This window comes from Sarcophilus harrisii, chromosome 1, assembly GCF_902635505.1.
Source record: "Sarcophilus harrisii chromosome 1, mSarHar1.11, whole genome shotgun sequence".
Lineage (NCBI taxonomy): Eukaryota > Metazoa > Chordata > Mammalia > Dasyuromorphia > Dasyuridae > Sarcophilus > Sarcophilus harrisii.
The window spans coordinates 470,795,417-470,819,749 of record NC_045426.1 but is presented as its reverse complement, the minus strand read 5'-3'; the positions used below and the strand labels follow the sequence as shown (position 1 = coordinate 470,819,749).

At 33.6% G+C, this 24,333-nt stretch overlaps 1 protein-coding gene across 2 annotated transcripts in view; it reads right to left on the bottom strand.

Moving 5' to 3' along the window:
* Positions 1-21,729, bottom strand: part of PXDNL (peroxidasin like) — a 538,497-nt gene extending 516,768 nt beyond the window's left edge. For both annotated transcript variants that reach the window (XR_004230951.1, XM_031946417.1), the window contains exon 1: positions 20,583-21,729. Coding sequence is in view for 1 of the 2 variants with exons in the window: in XM_031946417.1 (XP_031802277.1) it covers positions 20,583-20,746 (164 nt within the window). In the remaining variant the exon portion in view is untranslated. The remainder of the gene's footprint in view (positions 1-20,582) is intronic.
* Between the last annotated feature and the right edge of the window lie 2,604 nt (positions 21,730-24,333).

Here is a 24,333-nt window from a genome sequence, read left to right as displayed (position 1 = left end):
GTCAAAAATTGCCATAAAGAGGTTTTTGTAGGGCAGATTTGGGATGGAAAGAGGAAAAAGGGAAGAAAATATGAGGAAAAATCTTGTTAAATATCCCAATACTTTTATTTATTTTCCTTTTGTGAAAAAGGACAAACTGTCCATACATAACTCATCCCTGCTTTACTGGGTTTGACCATGCACTTTGCTTTCTAAGGCCACTGGAAATATTTCTCTTAAAAAGTTTCTTCTATTGACTTAAATAGACCAAATAGGCTAACAACAGCGTTATTGGATATAAGAAAAAGAAATACTGCTAGAATTATAACAAGTTTCTTCAGGTCAGCTCACTCAGTACATTCCAAGATGACATATTCAAATGATTTTTAGAAATTCATCCCAATCTGTTAGCCTCCACTAAAGTCCTTCTCCATTATGTATATAACCCAAGGTTTTCTGGAGAGGACTAGTTCACCTGACATGGAGGTACCCTTGAGAGGTCTTTGGAATATGTCCATATTACCTAACATGGAGGCTTTTGCATCCCTTACTATGTGGGATAATGTGGTCTTCTTTGGTTGGTTCCCTACATTTAAAATTGGCAAAAATAAGGCCGTTTAGAGGCAGCTAGGAGGCACAGTGGATAGATAACCAGCCCTGGAGTCAGGAGGACCTGAATTCAAATATGCCTATGGTCTCAGATAGCCTGTGACCCCAAGCAAGTCATCTCCATTTAACCTGGTTGCATCAAAAAAATAGACAGGTTTTCTCTTTCTGGTATTCTTTTTGACCACTCTTATCTGCTATATCCAGAAGGCATAGATCATAATTCTCTCATAGTGCAGGTGCCATGAATTGAACTTGTGAAAAGTAAAAGATTTTCATCTATTGTTCTCTCCTTTACCCTGATTCTGAGAAATAGGATCTGGAAGGGGTAAGGGGAAAGGAAAGGCAGTAAAAGAGGGAAGGAAAGGGATTGTTTATTTCTGATCTATGTTGTTATTCCTCCTTAGTTGCAAATGAAGAGATAATATCCATGGAACTGGAAATTGGTGCCATGGGAAGCCAGGAGGTTAAGCAAAATGGAAGAGCCAGCCAACTCTGCTTGAAAGTCTCTAGGGTACCCAGGACTTGAACCCAAAATGGATTTTTCACTTGGTACTGGGATGGTGTTCTATGGGAAATATGGTAAACTGCAAACATTTCCTTCTAATCCTGAGTCTGAAGCGGTACAAAGGGGGAAAAAATATTCAAACTCACCAGTCGGAAGTACATCTATACTATTTTTTTATTGTACCTTTTGAAATAAATATTCCCTTGCAAAAGTGAATTCACTTGTTAGTGATTAAATGGAATTCAGGTGCAAGAAAATCACTCCCTACAACTGAGGGAATATCAGTGAGGACTGGAGCTACTAAAAGAGAGCTTAGAGATCCCCTCCTCCCAAATCCCTCAAGGACGCTGGGAAAGGAGTCAACTCTGATCTACCTACACTTCAGTCAATGAAGGCCAGGGTAGTCTTATGTAATATATGAAATAGAAGCACAGACACCTTAATGTTCAACAACAGGGATTTACAAGTTACTGTCATCATATCTGGCACTCTGGGGCCTTCCAGATCTGGATCTGTGACTGTATGAAACTTTGCTTATACATGACTCTAGATTGAGCATACATCTACATGTTTGTTCATCGTTTCAGGCTACCTTTTTCTATCAATTTCAGACACTACAACTGTAATATCAGATAGAAGTTTTATTAGGGTTTTTTAATTCAAGAGAAATTTGAAAAGAAAGATTAATTATTGAACACAAAGATAAGTTTTGGAGGGGAGAGGGACTGTTAGTTTAATTGTATGAGGAAGATAAATTTCAAGAGGAAAAAATACAAACAGAATAGGTCTTAAAAAACACATTCCTTTGGGAAGTAGCAGCAATGTTTAAAATATGTGCCAGTTTGATGTTGAGAGAGATGAAGCTGTACCTTTTTTAAAAAAGTTATATGATTTATGACACAGACATGCTATAATGAAGCAGTTACATCGAGTCGATACAAGCTAAATCATGATTATGTTTCTACCACACTATAGAAACAATATTTATTTAATTATGCCTTAGTTGTATGACCCTGGGCAATTACATTTAATTACATTAAATTCTTTCAGGTTCTAGGGGATAAGCCTATGTGGGGAGAAATAAATTCTTAACTCCTCAGCAATGTGCCTCAATTTACCCACTTTGAAATCTTAAACAATTATTTAGCAATTAGATAAAATAAATAATTTTAGGTATGTATATATTAATAGAAATATTGGACTATTTAGTGTCATAATCTACACCGAAACCTAGGAACCTCTTCTCTCAGTTCAGCCAAAGTGGCCTTCCTATTGTTCACACATGGCATTTCTCTTGTCCCTCTGCCTTCACATCACCTGTCCCAACCCCACTTGAAACCTCTACTACCTTATCTCCACCAGTATACTTCCTTTAAGATTCAACCTAAGCATATGACTTTCTAGATGTATTCTTCCCTGATCTGTCCAACGGCTAGTGCCCTCCCTTCTTCCCAAAACTAATTTTTTAACATTCATTCTGTATAGATATATTATACATGTTTTGTACATATGTTACCTTCATTTATAAGATGTAAAATCTCCATGAGAAATGACTGTTTCAATTTTGTCTTTATCACCCCAGCACATAGGATGTGCTTAATAAACGCATGTTAATTGATTTATTTTAGGCAAGTTCTTTTGTAGGCATGATTTCCTAACTGGTAAGATGAAGAGTTTGTAATAGCTATGGCATTTCTAAAGCTCTTTTCCATTTCAGCCTGATGTAATTGTACTCTATAAACAAGTTATTGTTCTCACAAATTAGTATCAATATATTTTTTTAATTCTATTACTTGTGTAACTTATTTCTAAAATCCATCCTAAGGGGAAGAAAGCTGTGTCCTCATTTTTTTAAAGTGCAAGACAAGCTGGTGGACGTGTGTCCAATCTAAATGACATTTAAAAAAAAATGTTTTTTTCAAAGTTCCTTCAGCATGCTAAATATATTATTTGATAAAAATTCATTTAGATTTAATCATAAAAGGAAAAAATAACATGAAAAAGAAATTTCTACTTTTTTTCTTAAGTGGTCAAACCAACTTCTCTATTCAACAGTTATAGCATAAATGAAAAAGAGATACCACAATTCCACACCAATCACTTTCTGGAATTCATGGAGCAAACTACTATACTGTGTCAATGAAAGGATGATCCATGGGGAAAAGGTGTGGTCATATATACCAGGTGTGGGGGAGGGAGAAAACACATCCAAACTAGGAGAAAAACAATTACACACAAGGAGTAAATGTCATCAAGATTTACTTGAATTTCTACCTAGTTAAAATTAAAATTTTACAAAGCCTTTTTTCTAATTCAAGGTTCATGCTAAATCCCAAACTTTTTTCTTACTTTGTCTTTTGTTCTATCTGTATCACTTCCCTCATCTGTCTACTGCAGGCCACTACACAGGCAGATCGGATGCATAACTTATTATTCAGTAAGCCAAATATGGAAAAAATATTCCAAGTGAGCAAAATCAGATGATGTAAGCTAAAATCTTCAGTCACCTGAGCTGTTGTGACTACTTAAAACTAGTTACAATCATCCCTTTATACTTCAGAATGTTTTATCACTGAATTTAAAAACTGGGAGTACATGAAAAGAATCACTACTTTATATAACTATAAGTATTCATCCAGCCTCTGCTTGAAGACCTCCAAAGAAAGAAACCCCACCATCTCAATAGACATTTAAGGTCACTTTTGGGCTTTAACAGTTTAGGAAGTTTTTCTGACATCAAGTCTGAATTGGCTTCTTAGAAACTTTAATTAACTTTTTCTGGTTTGGTAGTCTAAGACCAAATAAGAGCAGTTTAATACTCCTCCATATAAGAGTTTCTCAGACGTTTAAAGACAGTTAGCTATCCTGTTGCCACTGAATCTTCTTTTCTTCAACCAAATATTCACAGCCCTTTCAACCAATCCTTATGTGACTAGGATTCTCCTCTTCACTATCTTAATTGTTCTTCTAACATTCTCTAGTTTATCAATATCTTTCTTAAACTTTGGCACCTAGAATGGAACAATAACCCAGAAGTGATCGACAAGGACTGAGTTCGTTCTATTCCTGAAGTTAGATCATTTTTCTTATACACACAGCCCATGGTCTTAAGACATTATTGGCTACTCACATATTGACTTATAATGAGATTGGGATTCATTGACATGACCAGATCTTTTCAAGACAACTATTATTTAGCCATAACTATCCCATTTTATATGTGTTAAATTTATTTTTTATACCAGTGTCAGGCTTGATTCTTATGCTTAGTGAATTTCATTTTGATTCATCCTAGTACTCTAAGTCAGCAAAATTTTCTAGGATCCTGACGCTGTCATCCACTGTGCTGACTACATGTCCTCATTCTATTCAGCTACCATTTTGAGGAGCATACTATTTGTTCAAATCATTGGTAAACATGTTTTTTAGCACAGAGCCACGGTCAGATTTCTAAAACACTCCATTAGAGACCACCTACTAGAAAAACATTAAACCATATTTCATTATCAGATAGCTCATATTCCTCTATTCTTCCCACAAGAATACTATGAAATGCATTTTCAAAAGTGCTAAAGTTAGGTAGACTATAGTCACAGCATCATCTCGTGAACTACTATAGTGACTGTCAAAATTGGAAGTATGTTTATTCTTCCATGATTCATTCTTGTTCTTTGAAATCACTGCTTCCCTTTATAAATGTTCATGGAACACCTCTTTTAATTATTCATTTCAGAAATTAAAGTTAAATTTAGCAAGTGATTGTTTGTAGATTATTCTCTTGCATTTTTCAGAATCAAGACATTAGCCCTTCTCTATTATATTGCCTCTTAGATATTTAAACTCATCCCTTTAATACATGTACATTCTTTGGAGTAAAGAAAAAAACATTCTCTTATATTACCTGCTAAACTTAAAATCCTGAGAATATTTTATCCTGTCTAAAGAGTTTATCTTCTTTTTAGTAGTAAATTCTTTCAAATTTTCCTAGAACAAATAATTCCTATTGACAAAGATTATTCATAAATATAGAGAAAGAAGATTACATAATACCTTTTATGAGACAGATTTGATACTGCTTTTAAAAACAAGTAAAAATAACATTACAATGAAATTATAGATTGTGGATAAATATATATTAAGCAATATTATATAAAATAGCAGTCAATAGAATAAAAAATATACAGTAAGAAATACATTGTGAAAAAAATAGAATAAAAATTAAATTAAATTAAAAAAAAAAAATACATTGTGCCCAAAGAGGCCAAATGTGGCCAGTTAGCCATCAAAAGGACTATCAACATAGTAAAAGGATAAACCAAATGAAAATTAAATAAATATTATATATAGTTATATTAATAAAAGCAAGGAAAGGAATTATTAAAATTAAACATGCCTTACTAATAAAAAATTGTAAAAAGAAAAGGTTTTGAAGAGAGGATCTTACTTGAGGTCTGTGGACTGTCTACATAAACAAATATGTAATAAATATTTCAACAAAATTGGCTACTTTTGCGATCCTATTTATTTTATATATTTAAAAAACATTACAGGGAATTGATCCATAGGTTATGTGAGTCTTTCAAAAGTGTCCATGACATTAATATATATATATGTATATACATATATATATGTGTGTGTATGTGTGTGTATGTATATAAGAATCCTAAACTAAACATGGTTTAAGCAGAGGTCTTTTTCTCAACACAATAAAAAGTATCTTTCTATCTTAAGCCAAGAATCAATATAACAGACTACAAAGAAACATTAACAAAGAAGATGCCTATTCTCATTGTTTTTATTTGGCATAGCATTGGAATTTCTAGCAATTATACATAATACAGGTTAAAAACAATAGAGAAATGAACAATGGAAATGATAAAGAGATTAAAATACAATTATTTACAGATGAATAGTTAAGAGTGTCTAGAAAATCAATTTGTCTAAACTAAAAGAATAATGGAGACAATAAATGAGTTCACAGTTAAAAGATATGCAATTAAGGCATAAAAGTTTTTTCCACTCTTAGTTACTAGTATTAAAAATCATTCAACAAGCATGTTATTTGCCATGATTTGTGCTAGTCACTAAGGTTACAAAGGTTACAAAAAAAAACAAAATTAATTTTCATTTCCCTTAAGGAGTTTATATTACATTAGAGAAAATCTGATAAAAACATCTAATAAAGCAACTGCTTTAAGAAATGTCTACAATTACACTTTGGGATAAAGCCTTGATTTCCACCCTTGTTATAATGATAGATAACTTTCTAAGTATCCATTTACCCGGATTTCTGGTTGTCTTTGATTGAATAAGAGTTTAAAACATTCTGATGTCAGAGGCAAATGTTAAGAGCAGTTCAGACACACCCAGGGAAAGCATGTGTTTTATCTTTTTTTTAACCCAAGAATTCTTTTTATTGTTGTGGTAAGTTTGACTCATGGAGGTAAAAAAAAAAAAAGTTTACAGCTGCCAACACGCTCATTTTAAAGAATGAAACTTATCCAAAATTGATAAAACGTGATAATTTAGGAAATACTATACACGAATTTCATCTTTTATCATTACTAGGAATTATTATGATGATCTATAACTAAATAAAGAGTTTTATCAAATTCATAATAATTTACTCTATCATAAGGACGTAGTTGCTATGTAAGAATCTTTTTCCTGGATTTCCATCTGGTTTAAGTTATAACAACACTTAGTGAGTGACCATTTTTTGGCTGACCTGGAACATTTTTGAAGAAAATTCCCAGTGTTGCAACACTTTTTACCCAAATTTCTCTTAGGGGTGGCCAAAATGTGGTTGGCTAAAAGGCAGAAGAAACTGGCCTTTCCCTCAGAGGGTGGAATAAATCTGAAATATTAGGCCAAGGCTAGAGAACTGTCCTATGCAGGTGGCTGTGGGAAGGCTATAGAAAAATAAATGCTAATTCAGAAGTATCTTCATTACATACAAATGTGTGGTTTATAATAAGATCTGGGAAAAAAATTTTTAAAAAATTAATTAGGTATGAAAATACTAAGTTATAGTAATAGGAAAGAGTTTCACTTAGAAGATAGCACTTGGATTGAGTTTTGAAGTAAAACAGGCATTCTAAGAGATAGAGATAAGAACAAAGAAAGAGATGTTCTAGACATGGAGGATACATATAGGTGAGGAATGCAAGTAGGCCAACTTGGCTAAATCACAGAATGCTTAGAGGAGAGTAATATAAACCAGCTTTTAAGTAATACAATCAAAAATTGCTTTTAACCAGAAAATTATGTATCAACATATTTTTTACAAAATATGCCTTCTTGGGATTTCCATTCTCTATAATTTTTTTAATCATCTATAGTATTTAAATAATCATATCCTCAAATATTTTCAGTTCCCTAGGACAGAATTCATCTGGTAACTAGTCATTTCTTGATTTAAAAAAAAAAAAGAAAGAGTCAAGTTTCACTATCTTTCTGTAATCCATTATTTTCCAATTTATCTAATTCCTTTCTTTGATCTCTTAGCCCAAAGGAAATTTAAAATAAACAAATTGTAAAAAAAAAAAAAAAAAAAAAAAAAAAAAAAAAAAAAAAGACAACAAATAGCACCCTTTTTGTCTGTAGCATTTATTAAAAGTTGTAGCTCATCCAGACTTTAGCGTTCCAGAAACTATTCTTCAAAAAATATTTTATGTTACTCTTCTGCATTCATTCTTAGTTGCCTGCCACTCCCTTCCAAATTATTTTAAAATCTCAGTTCTTCATTGAGCTCATGCAATCAAAATGGCTTCCTGAGATGTTGTTTTTCTTTCTATTAGGAAGAATTTCATTCTTGAGAGCCTCCCTGCCCTTTTAAGTGAACTTAACTTTTAGAATCTTAGGTCCCAAATGCTAACTTGTCTCTGAACTATAAAAAACTAAAGTTTAAGGTACATGTTAAAAAAAGAACATGTACCTATTAGTATTATTAGTACCTATTAATATATTAATATTAATATATTAGTATCTATATTGTAGGTACTAACAGGACTAGAATTCCATTTTCTTAAAAAACTTGATAAAATGTCATGATCAACTACTTTAAGGAGATCAAGGAAAAAAAATTATCTATATATACCAAAATATTATAGCAGCTCTCTTTTTGCAAAGGCATAACCAAAAACATGCTAAATTTCAATTACATGTTAGTAAAAATAAAGGTGTACTTTTTTCATTCAAATTCATAAATCTCCAGATGGCTCTGCTATATTAACCATACAAGTTAAGAACTCCTGTTTTAGAGAATCTGTGAGTTTAATAGGAAAGAAAGAAATACGTAGAAAAATAGGACTAGCTACTAAGGACAATTGCTCTAAGGGAACCAATGTGACTATGTCGCTATATATAAATATATACATACATACACATCCACACGTATATATGTGTATATACAATGTCTGAATACCTTTTATTGATGATGTCTTTCTTCATCTCTTTATTTTAGCTTTCCTAGTTTTCTTTGAGTCCTACCTAAAGTCTCACTTCTTTCAAGAAGGCTTTTCTGTTCTCTTTAATCTTAATATCTTGATATTGTTTCTCTCCCTCCCCCATTAGACTGTGAGTTCTTTGAGAGCAAATATTGAATTTTGTTTTGATGGGGAAAATGTTTGTTAAAAATCTTTTTTTGTTCATTTTATTTGTTTTTTTTTTCTTTCTTTGTATCTCCCGGTGCTTAGCATAATGCCTGGTATATAGTAGGTACTTAGTGAATACCTGTTGACTTGCCAGTTGTTCTTATATCATAACCATTTGGTAAGGAGAGGAAGATTTATCTATGCCCATTTGAACCCTCCTGGGTAATAAAGAAAATCAGTTAAGCACAAATTTACAATACAATGATGATATCTGATGATGTAAACATCATGTTGCTCTTATTGTTTCCTGTTTCTGCTATAAAGAAAAGCCATTCTTCATTATTGCTTCTCAGGGACATTTGTTATTTGTTTTTTTTAACTGTTTTAATTGATAACCCTTTCTGAAAGGAAAACTATGTACATGTGCAACCTAAAATGTAATACAAATTTTAGACTATATTCAAATTTTTCAGTTTGTGGAACAGTATAGCTTCTGTTCAAACCAATATCTTCACACCCTATGTTTACATGCATACAAACATAGACACCCTGAAATTCTACTAATTTAAAATCTTTGAATTAATAAGCATCCCTTTAACCTAATCCATCACATTAATGCATTGTTGGTGGAATTGCAAATTGATGCAACCATTCTAGAAAGTAATTTGGAACTGTGCACACATTTTGATCCACCAATACCACTAGTAAATGTGTATTCTTAAGAGATCATTTAAAAAATGGAAAAAACCACATGTACAGAAATGTTCATAGCAGCTATCTTTGTGGCAGCAAAAAACTGGAAAATGAGGGGGTGTCCATCAATTGAGAAACAGCTGAACAAATTGTGGTACGTGAGTATAATGGAATATTATTGTTCTAGGAGAAATGATGACAGAGCATATTTCAGAAAATCCTGAAAAGACTTACATGAATTAATCTGAGTGAAAAAAGCAGAACGACAAATAAATTGTACATAGTAATAACAATATACTATGATCAACTATGAAAGATTTGGTTTTTCTCAGTGGTTCAGTGATCCAAGGTAATTCCAATAAACTTTGAATAGAAAATGCCATTTTCATCCAAAAAAAAAAAAAAACCTATAGAGATTGAATGTAAATCAACATATACACACATATACAAACACATATACACATATGCAATAATTGTACATGTAACCTATATCAGATTGCCATTTTGGGAGGGGAAGAGAGGAAGGAAGGAAGGAAGGAAGGAGAAGAAAAAAAGTGGAAAATCAAAATATTAAAAATTTAACTTGAAAACTAATAAATAATTTTTAAAACACCTAATTTATCATGGTGCCAATTACAGAATGCAATCAAAAATATAGAATTGCACATCACTCTTGACATGAATCTCTACTATTGAATTTATTTTTTTTAAAAGAAATCTATTACAATTCTCAGATGAAGAAATTGAAACTATTTCTAGCCATATGGCTCTAGCTCCAAGTCATTATTAATCAGAGAAATGCAAATTAAGACAACTCTGAGATACCACTACACACCTGTCAAATTGGCTAGAATGACAGGGAAGATAATGTGGAATGTTGGAGGGGATGTGAGAAAACAGGGACACTGATACATTGTGGGTGGAATTGTGAATACATCTAGCCATTCTGGAGAGCAATTTGGAACTATGCTCAAAAAGTTATAAAACTGTGCATACCCTTTGATCCAGCAGTGCCACTACTGGGCTTATACTCCAAAGAGATACTAAAGAAGGGAAAGGGACCTGTATGTCCCAAAATGTTTGTGGCAGTCTTGTTTGTAGTGGCTAGAAATTGGAAAATAAATGGATGCCCATCAATTGGAGAATGATTGGGTAAATTGTGGTATATGAATGTTATGGAATATTATTGTTCTGTAAGAAATGATCAACAGGATGAATACAGAGAGGCTTGGAGAGACTTACATGAACTGATGCTGAGTGAAATGAGCAGAACCAGGAGATCATTATATACTTCAATAACGATACTGTATGAGGATGTATTCTGATGGAAGTGGATTTCTTTGGCAAAGAGACCTAATTCAGTTTCAATCAATCAATGATGGACAGAAGCAGCTACACCCAAAGAAAGAACACTGGAAAATGAATGTAAACTGTTTGTATTTTTGTTTTTCTTCCCAGGTTATTTTTATCTGAACCCAATTCTTTCTGTGCAACTAGAGAACTGTTCGGTTCTGCACACATATATTTTATCTAGGATATACTGTGACATATTTAACATGTATAGGACTGCTTGCCATCTGGGGGAAGGGAGGGAGGAAGGCAAGGGAAAAGTCGGAACAGAAGTGAGTTCAAGGAATAATGTACAAAGTACTCAGGCATGGGTTCTTTCAATAAAAAGTTATAATTATGAAAAAAAAAGAAATCTGTTTTAGTTCATTTAAATTTTCCACAATACAGTGATACTATTTTTATTTTTTCTTTATCAAATCCATTTTCATTATTTAAAACTACCTTTTACATTATCACCATGCAATTAGTCTTCCAAACACATATAATTTTGAATTAGGTGGTACACAGAGCAACAGAAAAAGCTATATTTCTGATCATTTGGGAGAATTAACTCTAGTGAATCATTTTTTAAATGTAGTATATTATTTAGTTGCTGAGCAAAGGGAAGGAAGGGTATACTTAAAAGTTAAAATCATATTTTTATTTTAGGAAGAAAGGGACACATATTGTACTGCTGTAATATAAAATTCACTGAACATAGAGATAGATACTTTGGGTTCAGGTCATAGTTCTGATACTTTGCTGAACGGTCTTGAATATAATCTCCACAAGCTGCTGGGTTTTTTTGGTTTTTTTTCCATTAAATGGGAATATTTGTACTATCTTTCTCAAAGAGTTGCCATAAAGATCAATGAAATAATGTATGTGAAAGCAGTTTTTAAGAGCCAAAGCCTTTATAACTATTACTATATATTTCAGGGGATATTACTTGATCCCTAGAATAAACCAAAGATTTAATAAAGGACTTTTTTAGGATGTGTGTGTGTGTGTGTGTGTGTGAGAGAGAGAGAGAGAGAGAGAGAGAGAGAGAGAGAGAGAGAAGAGAGACAAAGACAGAGAGAGACAGAGACAGACAGATAGACAGACAGACAGAGACAGAGAGAGAGAAACAGACAGAGAGACAGAGACAGAGAGAGAGAGAGAGAGAGAGAGAGAGAGAGAGAGAGAGAGAGAAGGAGGGAAGGAGAGAGGAAAGGACAGGGACTGGGACAGACAGAGGAATAAGGGAGGAGTACTTTGCACATATCTCACTGAAACCTCATAACAACCCTGTGAGACAGTATTAATGACATCATTATTTCCATTTTATACATGAAAAGGTGTGGAGAGACTGTCATTTGCTCATGATCAAGATGAGTTTTGAACCAGAGCCTTCCTCCCCTTTTCCCTTTAAAAAAAATCCTATTTTACTTTTCCCCCAGTTATATGTAAAAAAAATTAGTGTTCATTTTTACAAGATTTTGAATTCCATATTTTTCTTCTTCCTTGCCCTTCTCTCTTCTTAAGATTGCAAGCAATTTGATATAGTTTATATATATGCCATGATGGAAAACATATTTCCATATTAGTAATAGTTGTGAAAAAAGAAACAGCTCAAAGGTTTAAAAATGAGAAAGAATAAAATAAGTGAAAAAATGTGCTTTAATCTGCATTCAGAGTCCATCATTTCTTTATCAGGATATGGACAGTATTTTTCTTTGTGAGTCCTTTGTACTTGTGGATCATTGTGTTGCTGAGAAAAGCTGAATCAATACAATGTTGCTGATACTGTGCACAATGTTTTCTTGGTTCTACTCATCTCACTTTACATCAATTCATACAAGTCTTTCCAAGTTATCTGAAATCTGGCTGTTTGTTATTTCTTACTGCACAATAGTACTTCATTACATTCTTATACCTCAGCTTGTTCAGCCATTCCCCAAATGATGGACATTCCCTCAATTTCTAATATTTTGGCACCATGAAAAGAGATATTATAAATAATTTTTGCAAATGTGATTCCTTTTTGCTTTTTAATGATCTCTTTGGGATACAGACCTAGTATTGGTATTGTGGGTTCAAAGGTTATACAATTTGGTTGCCCTTTGGGCATATGAACTAAGGTCTTCTTCACTCCAAATTCTACCCTCTATGTTTCTGTATAAATTAAAGAGACTGATCTATTAAATATTTTTAAAATTCAAAAAGCCTTTGTAATGATTATACAATGACCTTCATATATGAAGAATGTACTGACGTATCCTACATATCTGGTATCAATAACAGATATGCCCTGATCCATTCATATTTTCAATTGCAGTCTCACCTTTAAAATTTTTAGCACTGATATTTTTATGGTAATGCTATAGGATCATGAATCATGAAAATCCACAGTCTCCAGCTAATCAAAATTTTGGATGATCCAAAGGACAAAGGAGATATGTATGGTACACATAAATAAGCAGTCTACTGTTTATAATTGACTGTGATGCAAGAAATGTCCTTAAAAATATTGTTAAGAAAATATATAATTGAAAAGAAAGCTGACATGTTAAAACAGATAAAACAACTCAAGCCCTATGATGATATCCATAAAATATTTAAGAAAAAAAGAACTAAAGAATATATATGTGTATATGTATATATGTTTGTGTATTTATATATATATATATGTAAATATATATTTACATATAGATATAGATATATTCTAGCATAGGGGACCTTTTGCGTTTTCTTTGATCTCTTTGAGGGTATAGTAGCAGTATTGCTGGTTTAAAGGCTATGCATAGATTTAGAGTATTGTGGGAATAGTTCCAAATTTTCTCCAGAATGCTTGGATCAATTCACCACTCCATTAATAGAGTATTAATGTATTTAAGTTGTCATTTTCCTTTTCTGTCATATTAGTCAATTTGATGTGTGTGAGGCAATACCTCTGAGTTATTTTAATTTACATTTCCTTTTCATGGAAAGAATGTCAGATCCTCACTAGAGAATTTATGGAACAGAATGTAGAACAGTACAGAATGAGAAATCATTGGATAAATGTAATCTCTATCATTGGAAGGAGTGGATTACAAATACTAACCACAATATGTGAATGAGAGGCGACTTCCATTGGGTTAAGAATATGGTCAGAAACAACCAGGACTGACCTAGAACAGAGAGTAGATAACTACAAAAAGTGTCCACTTGCCCCCAAAGCCATTTCCAGTGGCCAGTGAAATACCACTCTCCACTCTTACCTGATAACCACTCCTAGCCTAGATTATTCTAGGTACCCAGAAAACTCTAATTACTCCTCTAAGATTAAGGTAAAAATCTTACCTAAAAAAATTTTTTTTGGGGGGGGTTAATTGCAAATATTTTACCTAAGGAAAAAATTATTAGGTATAGCCCTTTCCCATTAGTTTAATTTGTCAAAATTTGTGCTAGCAGAAGACCCTGAACGTGAGCTATTCCCCTTAATGAGGAAGGAACTTTGGGAGAGAGGGAATATAGGCAGCTTATAGGCAACATGACATCTCCTGAAAAAGGAGAAGGAAAGAAGGAGATAAGGGCAGGAAAGGTTGCTAGAGACAAACTTGACCTATTTGACAGTTTTGCCTGTGGGCAGCCCATAGTGAGGCAGAACAAAGAGAAAATAACTGGCCCACAAGGGAATTAAGTCATGACCTGTCCTCATTAGCACTCTGGTCTAACCTACTAAGCTAGGTTAAGGACCTACCTAAAGTATAAGTGCAAAATGACATTTGGACTAATAAACCAGTCTATAACACAGAAATTGGTATCTCCAGATTTCTTTCTCAATTTTCTACAAGTACTTAATTAATATTTTATGTCCCCACACATAAACACCAAAATACAGGTGTGGAGTTCTTAAAATTCTAAGGATAACATTACTTCAGGTTTCACATTTTCTGACAGTCATACAATAAGTTAAGAAATAAATGTATCAAAGCTTCTTCCCCTACAATTCAAACAAATTAATTTTGCACATATATACATACGTGCATGTGTACATATATGTATATATGTACACATAAGTGTATATCGTGTTTGTACACGTAATTCTAGGATGGGAGACAACTGGATCACACTATATAGAAAGTGTGTGTGTGTGTGTGTGTGTGTGTGTGTGTGTGTATGAGAGAAAGAGAGAGTGTGTGTGTCACCATAAATGGTTAAAGGTAGAAGAGCCCTAAAGACTATCTAATCCCAATCCCTCATTTTATAGATTAGGAATCCCTAGGAGTGATGAGTAACCACTGTTACCTCAGAAATAATGTTGGGCCAATGTATTGTGTCAGTGCTCTTGGGAAAAAATTTTGTTTCAGGGGTCACAGTAAGAGGTCAAAGTAACCTCTGAGGGTTGAATGAAATGTTTTTAAAAATCACACATGGAATGGAAATTGGAAAATGCTGAAAAAAAATCTTATTTTGTTCTTGAACAAGTTGAAATTCTTATCAACTGAACATGTCTTTTCCTTACCGAGGGCAATCTAATTTTTTTTTTTCCCATTTGATTTTGCACTATCTGGAGTACAAAGTAAGCTTTCTACACAGAGGAAAAGTCTTTAAATGAGTAACACAACTTACTTATTCCTGTAAATGAACATTTATCTAAGACTTCTGGGGAAATCCTGACTCAATAAAACATTCTGAGCTTAAATTTTTTTTTCAAATATAATCAAACAGCCTTAAAGTGGGAATTGGTCACTAAAATGAACCTGACTCTTTTCCATCCCTCATTATGCTTCTGAAATCCATTCACATTTCTTAGTACATAAAAAGATTGCACAAGGTACAGACTAATGACCTTGGAATAAAAAGAAACTAAAGAAGCCAAGTGATGTACTGCTTTTGATTAGTGATCAGACGGACTACATGAAGAAATTATTTTTATTGCCAAAAAATTTTTTTTTTTCTGTAGCTTCCAATTCCTGAAGATTTATCCGGCTCTAAAGGATAGAAAGTAAAAAATCATGCTTTCTAAAACTTTATCTTTATGATGACTGATTGAATCCTTTCCTATTGGGCTGATTGTATTTGCCTTAAAAACAATGGATATAACATCAGTTATATCTCCCAGCAAGTGACATTTTTATTCTGAAGTTTTATATTCTTTCCTTATTCTAAAATCGAAACTTTAAATACAGCAAATTTCCACAGTGCCTGTGGTGGGGAAAAGATTATCTACATTCAGTATAAGGTAGATTTAGGCAGCAAGGGAAAAAAAATCAGATAAAAATGTATCTGTTGCCACAACATTGTAAGAAAATAAATTCCCTGATTATTTAGTTGCAGATAAAATATTGCCATTACTTCTATCACCTACCAGTTATATATTTGAAAAGAGCTCTATAACCTTTAAGTCTTAACTTACAAAGATATACTTTTTTCCTTTAGAGAATGCCCTCATTCATGAGTTTTGTCATCAGACTTAATGATATTGTTAAATGACAATATAATCATTTGGCATCAATTAATTATTTTAGGAATGGACCAGTTCATGTAGGCCTTAAATGTATCTCTAACTTTCTTCATGATATCCCACACACAAGTTGGTTTTTTTTTTTAAATGAAATCCCTCTTTAAGATGTTATTTTCCTCTAAGCTATCTAAACTCACTCAGCATATTCAATCACAGGCTTTGAATCTGCAAAAGCCAGCTCATTTTCAGTTACTTAGAGCAAACCTATCTCTAGGTAATGAAGTACTGAAAAAGCCATGAATTAAAATGAATGAAAAGTACTACTGGTTTTTTTTTTTCTTTGAGTCCTATTAGTTTCTCATCTTTTTTAAAATGTAGTTCAGCCTCCTAAATTTCATTAACATTATATTACATAGTGAATTTTGAATATCTCTCTAAAGAATAAGCAAGTCAAACTTTTGGTTTGGTCTGGTCAAATTTTTTCTTCAAATTACAGATAGGTCCTGATTGTACATTTTCTCATATTGATTTTCCCTATAGGATTTGGAAGATGTTAAATGTTACTAAATATAAAGTTATAAGATTTTACATGAACTGATACTGAGTGAAGTGAAAAGAACCAGGAGAGCATTATACATAGTTACAGTAAGATTATGTGATGATTAACTTTGATGGACTTTGCTCTTCTCAGCAATGCAGTGAACCAAAACACCAGTAGACTTGAGTTGGAAAATGCTATACAAATCCAGAGGGAGAACTATGGATACTTTAAGTGATTGAAACATACTATTTTCACCTTTTTTTCCTTTCTCATGGTTTTTTCCCTTTGGTTCTGATTTTTCTTTCATAACATGACAAATATGAAAATATGTTTAAAATGCCTATACATGTATAACCTATATCATATTGCTTGCTGTCTTGAGAGGGAGAAAAAAAATTTGAATCTCAAAAATTTTATAAAAATGAATGCTGAAAACTACCTTTACATATATTTGAAAAAATAAAATATTATTGAGAAAAAAATCAAATCACATAAAAAGTTTTAAGATTTTCTGGAAGGCAGTGATAGAGAAAGTACACAGATTTCATTAAAAAATATATATATATGCGACAATTAACATATTCCTGGAACTTTCTAATTCATTTTCAACTTATTGGAAATAACCATTAGCAATCTTTTCCTCAGATAAGTTGCAGCAGAGGAAACAATGAGCTTCTCAGATTTAATATTCATCACACTATGCTTCTCTCTATACCTTTTCAATGAATGCTACTTCATTTTTTGAGATCACAAAATAGAAATGACTTAATATCTTCTGACAGATTTAAGGAAGAAAGGATGCTTGGCCAACAGGAAGGAAAAAGGGCGTGAGGGAAAGAAAGGAGGAAGGAAGAAAGGAAAAAAGGAAAGGAGAGAGGGAGGAAGAGGAGGGAAGAATTAAGGAAGAGGGGAGGGAAGGAGGGAAGGAAGAAAGGAGGGAAGGAGGGAAGAAGAGAAAGAAGGAAGGAAGGAAGGAAGGAAGGAAGGAAGGAAGGAAGAAAGGAAGGAAGGAAGGAAGGAAGGAAGGAAGGAAGGAAGAAAGGAAGGAAGGAAGGAAAGAAGATGAAGGGAAGGAGAATGGAAGGGAGGGAGGTAGGAATTAAAGAAGAAAGGCAGTAAAGAAGGAAAGAAGGAAGGAAGGAAAGGAGAAGGGAAGGAAAGAAAAGGGAGAGGGAAAAAGGGAGGGAGGGAGAAAGGAAGGTTAAATGTTTTCACAATGTTCTTACAACTAGCTACAGAACTTCTGGCTCCTTATTCTTTTTCCTTGTGATTTAATTGTAAGGACTCTGATCCTCTTACTCCCAGTACATTAGAGTTTTTTTTTTTTTTCAGATGTCCCTATTCTTGGGGATATCTAGAAGGTATCTTCTGGAAAAGGAAAAGGGTCTCATAAGATTCTGTTTTAGTAACTTTAAAAATCAAATAATAAACATTAAATTTTGTATAATGCTTTCTCTCTTATTCTTTTCCATCCATTCAGTAAGTATATATGTATTCACACACACACACACACACACACACAATGTTTGCATTTTGTTTTCCCCATTTGAATTATGAGCTGGTATTTGTCTTTCATAGACTGCTAGATAATATAGTAGCTAAAAGCAAAGGACTTGCAAATCAGGTAAGAAAGTTCAAATTCAGCTTCAAACATCTACTAGCTGTCACCCCTAAAGAAGTCATTTGCCCTGTGTTCGTTCAATTTCCCCATCTATTAAATGAGTATGATAACACCTCTTCCCCAAGACAGATGTGAGAAAATAATATTTGTAAAGTACTTTTTAAACCTTAAAACATCATATAAATGCTAATTATCATCATTATTATTATTAATGGACTCCCCAGTACTTAACACATTGCCAGGCACATATTAAGTGATTGATTAGCATATTCCTAAGTGAATAGCAGTAGGAATTCCAAATATATTTACCCTGCCCCCCCCCCCAGATTTATAGGAAGTAGAGTTTGATTGAATTGGGACAATGAACTTTTTTTTTTTAATTAGTGTGATGGCTAATTATTCTCAAAACATGTTGACATTTTACTTTGGGCTTATCTCATTAAACAGTAATTATTATCCTGCTCCCTAACAATTTCATCTTCAGATTTCAAATATTTGAATGTTAAAAAACTTAAATTATGTCTGCAAGGGAAGATCTCTTCTAAGAGATGTTGTGTCTCTTTAAAAGCTAGGAAAGAAAGAAGAGATGAATCATAATATTAACTATCCTGTAGTTAACAGGCCAAATAATTGTGGCTCAGATAAAATTGCTCAGAATTATTCTACATTCTAACTGGAAAGATAATCAAATACTCAAGAGCAATTCTGAACAAATCAGTGGAATTATTTCCTGGTTTCTCCTCTCCCCCCCCAATTCAATCATTTTAATTGAAAGATTATGACTACTAGTTTTGTACTTTTCAAGTACATGATTTTCCCCCCACTACAATCAATTTATGTTGAATTCTAACAGCTATTTCTTTCAATGTTAAATTTTCAAGTGCTTGATAACAGCTAAATTGCTACCTCTATTTGAAACAAAAATCTGTATCTACTACCCCCTTGTGTTAAAAATCTTGAATTTTCATTTATGTCCTGTTTACTTGACTATTTCCCAAAGGATTTGTATTCCTGGTCATAAGTTTTGTTTTTGTTCTTGGTTACAATGTTAGTTTAACAAAGTGCAGAATAAAGAGCTGTTATAAAATGTATACATTTGGGTAAATTACCTGACCTTTATATTGTGTTATCACACCTAGATTATTTTTTGGACTATTGCCATTCCCCAATTGCTTGTCCCATCCTGTTATTCTCCCCAAATAATCTGTGAGAAATGATTTGTTCAGCCTCCAAGATCTTAAATATCCAACGACTGTCTCAAGTCCACTGATGAATGGATGAGGTGATGATTGAAAGAATTTTTCTTTCTTTCTTTCTTTCTTCCAAGAATTTCTCTAGGAGTCAGGACATACTAGAAAGCAGGCACTACTACGTTGCCCTTTAGGTTAGCAAAAGCTTATTTCTTTATTCTTTTGACTATTATCCCCCCAGCTAACTTGAAAGATGATCAAATGTTCAATCTAATAGCAGCTGTAGTGTAAGGGATTTAATAACTAATAACTCTCTACCAGCATTCTTCAGTCTCTCTTACAGTGAAAAAGAAGTGCTTTTAGTGGAAACTAATCCCAAATTTGTGAAATGAAAAAAGGCAATGAAGAGCAGGGCCCTTGAACTGAGTCAGGATACCTAGTTGAAGTCCAATTCCTACCTGTAACTATGTGACCTAAGCAAGTGAATTCTCACGGCATTTTTGCTCCTTTTTAAAATGAAGAGGTTAGATCATATGATTTTAAAGTTTCCTTTCAAATGTAAGATCTCAGAGCTCAATTTAGCAGGGTAATCTGGAACTACAATTGGGACTAACACACTGCTGCAACTAGAGTTCCAAAAATATGGGAGGGGCGGGGTTTGGGGTGGGTTGGAAGAGTACGGAGGAGGGGGGGGGGGGGAGAAAGAAAAGAAAAATGGGGGAAAAAAGTCCAAGTACAGAGAGTGCTAAAATAAGTTTGCTTTTCTTCTTTGAGTTAGGAAGAGAAGAGAGAGAATGAGCATTTTCAAGACGAATTCCTAGTTATTTTAATCAACGCTATTTCTAGAAACTCAAATTGCTTCTGATTCAAATGTACTGTTTTTATAAAGTCTGATAAGGCATATTCCCACAATTCTCTAGAGTCGACAGTACTCGAAATGCACAAGCAAGGAGGGTATCGGTTCCCAACCAAAAGTTACAAGAGAATGACATTAATCCCCCGCAGGCAGAGGTTCGGTGGGGTACAGCGGGGGTAGAAGAAGGGGGCTGTCATTGAGCAAGTTTGCTAGGGCTTGTGTAAACTTACAGGACTGTGGTCTGCTGTGGCACCCTAGGGATGTGATCCAGCATCAAGTGCATGCAGCGGATGGTGCTCTTAAAGCAAAGACAACGGCTAGGGCAGGACAGAGCCGGGAGGACCCACAGAGCCAGCAGAAAGCCGGCGGTCCAGCAGCTTTGTTTGGGCTCCATCACTCCATTCGCAGCAGCGGCAGCAAAGACGGAGACTGCTGTTGGGGCTTGGAGCAGCCACGCTTTAGAGCTGCTCTCAAGGAAAGCACAATTCCTGTCCAATCAGCGAGGGGGGAGATCACATTACAGAGGCTGCGGGCACGGGGCAGCATTACACTCAGAAGGGCAGATTATTAGTCTTGTCAATGTAAAAGTCCTCTTCACCCCCATCCCCCCCCCCAAAAAAATTAATTCTTTAGAGTCATATAAATGTTAAATTTTTTCAAAGGTGCATTCCTTCGCATTTTTATGTAGACCCATCCTCGTTGCCCCTAGCTTTCCTTTTGAAGCTCAGCTTGATTAAAATTTTATAGGATCAATGCAGAGCTGATTTTCTTTTTTGTCTATTTAAGCCACCGAGTCCTAAAGGGTAGGGTTCTAATTATGATTTAAGCACAAATCACTATTCCAAAATCTGATCATTTAATATGCCGTGAAGACAGGATAGAAATGATTTTTAGTAGCATGCTTAACTAAGAATAAGTTCATTTTACAAATAGTCAATAATAATCATAATGTTTAAATGTTAAGTTTGTGAATCTAAAAAAAACTAAGAAAGCCAGTACTATCTTGAAAAATTTGGTCTAACTTATCAAATAACACTTCAAAAGTAATATATGAAGAGGATATTTTATTATTAAAAATTTATTTTCCTTAGTCAACCTCTCATTTTCTATTAGTAAGGAACTTTTGAACTAATCCTTACACCATTGTGGTTCTGATGCATGTCCCAGTCAATCAATCATTTAGTGAAGACTTACGCTATAACAGGTTCAGTGATGGGATAGAAGATTACAAAGAGGAAACAGTTCTGGCCTTATTTCCATAAATAGGCATAATTTGTGAATAAACCCTAGATTTTTAGCCAAGTAGCAAAATATGAGTAAATTATCAGACTTAACTGATCTAACCAATTGGAAAAATATTAAATGCTCTTGGATAGGGCGAGCAAATATAATAAAGATGGCAATATTACCTAAACTAATCTATTTATTTAGCGCTATACCAATCAGACTCCCAAAAAACTATTTTAATGACCTAGAAAAAATAACAACAAAGTTCATATGAAAAAACAAAAGGTCAAGAATTTCAAGGGAATTAATGAAAAAAAATCAAATGATGGTGGCTTAGCTGTACCAGATCTAAAACTATATTATAGAGCAGCAGTTACCAAAACTATTTGGTATTGGCTAAGGAATAGATTAGTTGATCAGTGGAATAGATTAGGTTCAAGGGACAAAACAGTCAACAAATATAGCAACCTAGTCTTTGACAAACCCAAAGATCCCAGCTTTTGGGATAAGAACTTACTGTTTGATAAAAATTGCTGGGAAAATTGGAAACTAATATGGCAGAAACTAGGCATTGATCCATACTTAACGCAGTACACCAAGATAAGGTCAAAATGGGTTCATGACCTAGGCATAAAGAATGAAATTATTAATAAATTAGAGGAACATAGGATAGTTTACCTCTCAGACCTGTGGAAGGGAAGGTTTTATGACCTAAAGCAGAACTAGAGATCATTACTGATCACAAAATAGAAAATTTCGATTATACCAAACTGAAAAGTTTTGTACAAACAAAACTAATGCAGACAAGATTAGAAGGAAGCAATAAACTGGGAAAATATTTTTACAGTCAAAGGTTCTGATAAAGGCCTCATTTCCAAAATATATAGAGAATTAACTCTAATTTATAAAAATCAAGCCATTCTCCAATTGAAAAATGGTCAAAGGATATGAACAGACAATTCTCAGATGAAGAAATTGAAACTATTTCTAGTCATATGAAAAGATGCTCCAAGTCATTATTAATCAGAGAAATGCAAATTAAGACAACTCTAAGATACCACTACACACCTGTCAGATTGGCTAAGATGACAGGAAAAATAATGATGATTGTTGGAGGGGATGTGGGAAAACTGGGACATTGATTCATTGTTGGTGGAGTTGTGAACGAATCCAACCATTTTGGAGAGTAGTTTGGAACTATGCTCAAAAAGTTATCAAACTGTGCATACCCTTTGATCCAGCAGTGTTACTACTGGGATTATATCCCAAAGAGATTATAAAGAAGGAAAGGGACCTGTATGTGCACGAATGTTTGTGGCAGCCCTTTTGTAGTGGCTAGAAACTGGAAACTGAATGGATGTCCATCAGTTGGAGAATGGCTGAATAAATTGTGGTATATGAAAATTATGGAATATTACTGTTCTGTAAGAAATGACCAACAGGATGATTTCAGAAAGGCCTGGAGAGACTTACGAACTGATGCTAAGTGAAATGAGCAGGACCAGGAGATCATTATATACTTCAACAACAATACTAGATGATGACTAGTCCTGATGGATCAGGCCATCCTCAGCAACAAGATCAACCAAATCATTTCTAATGGAGCAGTAATGAACTGAACTAACTATACCCAGAAAAAGAACTCTGGGAGATGACTAAAAACCATTACATTGAATTCCCAGTCCCTATATTTATGCACACCTGCATCTTTGATTTCCTTCACAAACTAATTGTACAATAATTCAGAGTCTGATTCTTTTTGTACAGCAAAATAATGTTTTGGTCATGTATACTTATTGTGTATCTAAGTTATATTTTAATATATTTAACATCTACTGGTCATCCTGCCATTTAGGGAGGGTGGGGTAAGAGGTGAAAAATTGGAACAAGAGGTTTGGCAATTGTTAATGCTGTAAAGTTACCCATGTATATATCCTGTAAATTAAAGGCTATTAAATAAAAAAAAAAAAAAAAAGAAATGACCAACAGGATGATTTCAGAAAGGCCTGGAGAGACTTACACGAACTGATGCTGAGTGAAATGAGCAGGACCAGGAGATCATTATATACTTCAACAACAATACTAGATGATGACCAGTTCTGATGGATCAGGCCATCCTCAGCAACGAGATCAACCAAATCATTTCTAATGGAGCAGTAATGAACTGAACTAGCTATACCCAGAAAAAGAACTCTGGGAGATGACTAAAAAACCATTACATTGAATTCCCATTCCCTATATTTATGCACACCTGCATCTTTGATTTCCTTCACAAGCTAATTGTACAATAATTCAGAGTCTGATTCTTTTTGTACAGCAAAATAATGTTTTGGTCATGTATACTTATTGTGTATCTAAGTTATATTTTAATATATTTAACATCTACTGGTCATCCTGCCATTTAGGGAGGGTGGGGGGTAAGAGGTGAAAAATTGGAACAAGAGGTTTGGCAATTGTTAATGCTGTAAAGTTACCCATGTATATATCCTGTAAATAAAAGGCTATTAAATAAAAAAATAAAAAAAATAAAAAAAATTATCAGACTTAAGAGTGAGTAGGAACTCCACATCAGATGCTAATTGTATGATCATTATGGAAAAGTCCTTTATATTCTCTATTAGCATCAATCTCTTCATCTTTAAAAAGAGGGAAGTAATACTTGAATTATCTATAAACCAGTAGTGAGAAAAGTGTTTTACAAATTTTAAACTGTAAATGTTAGTAAATACAAGATAAACTTAAGAAAGCAAATAT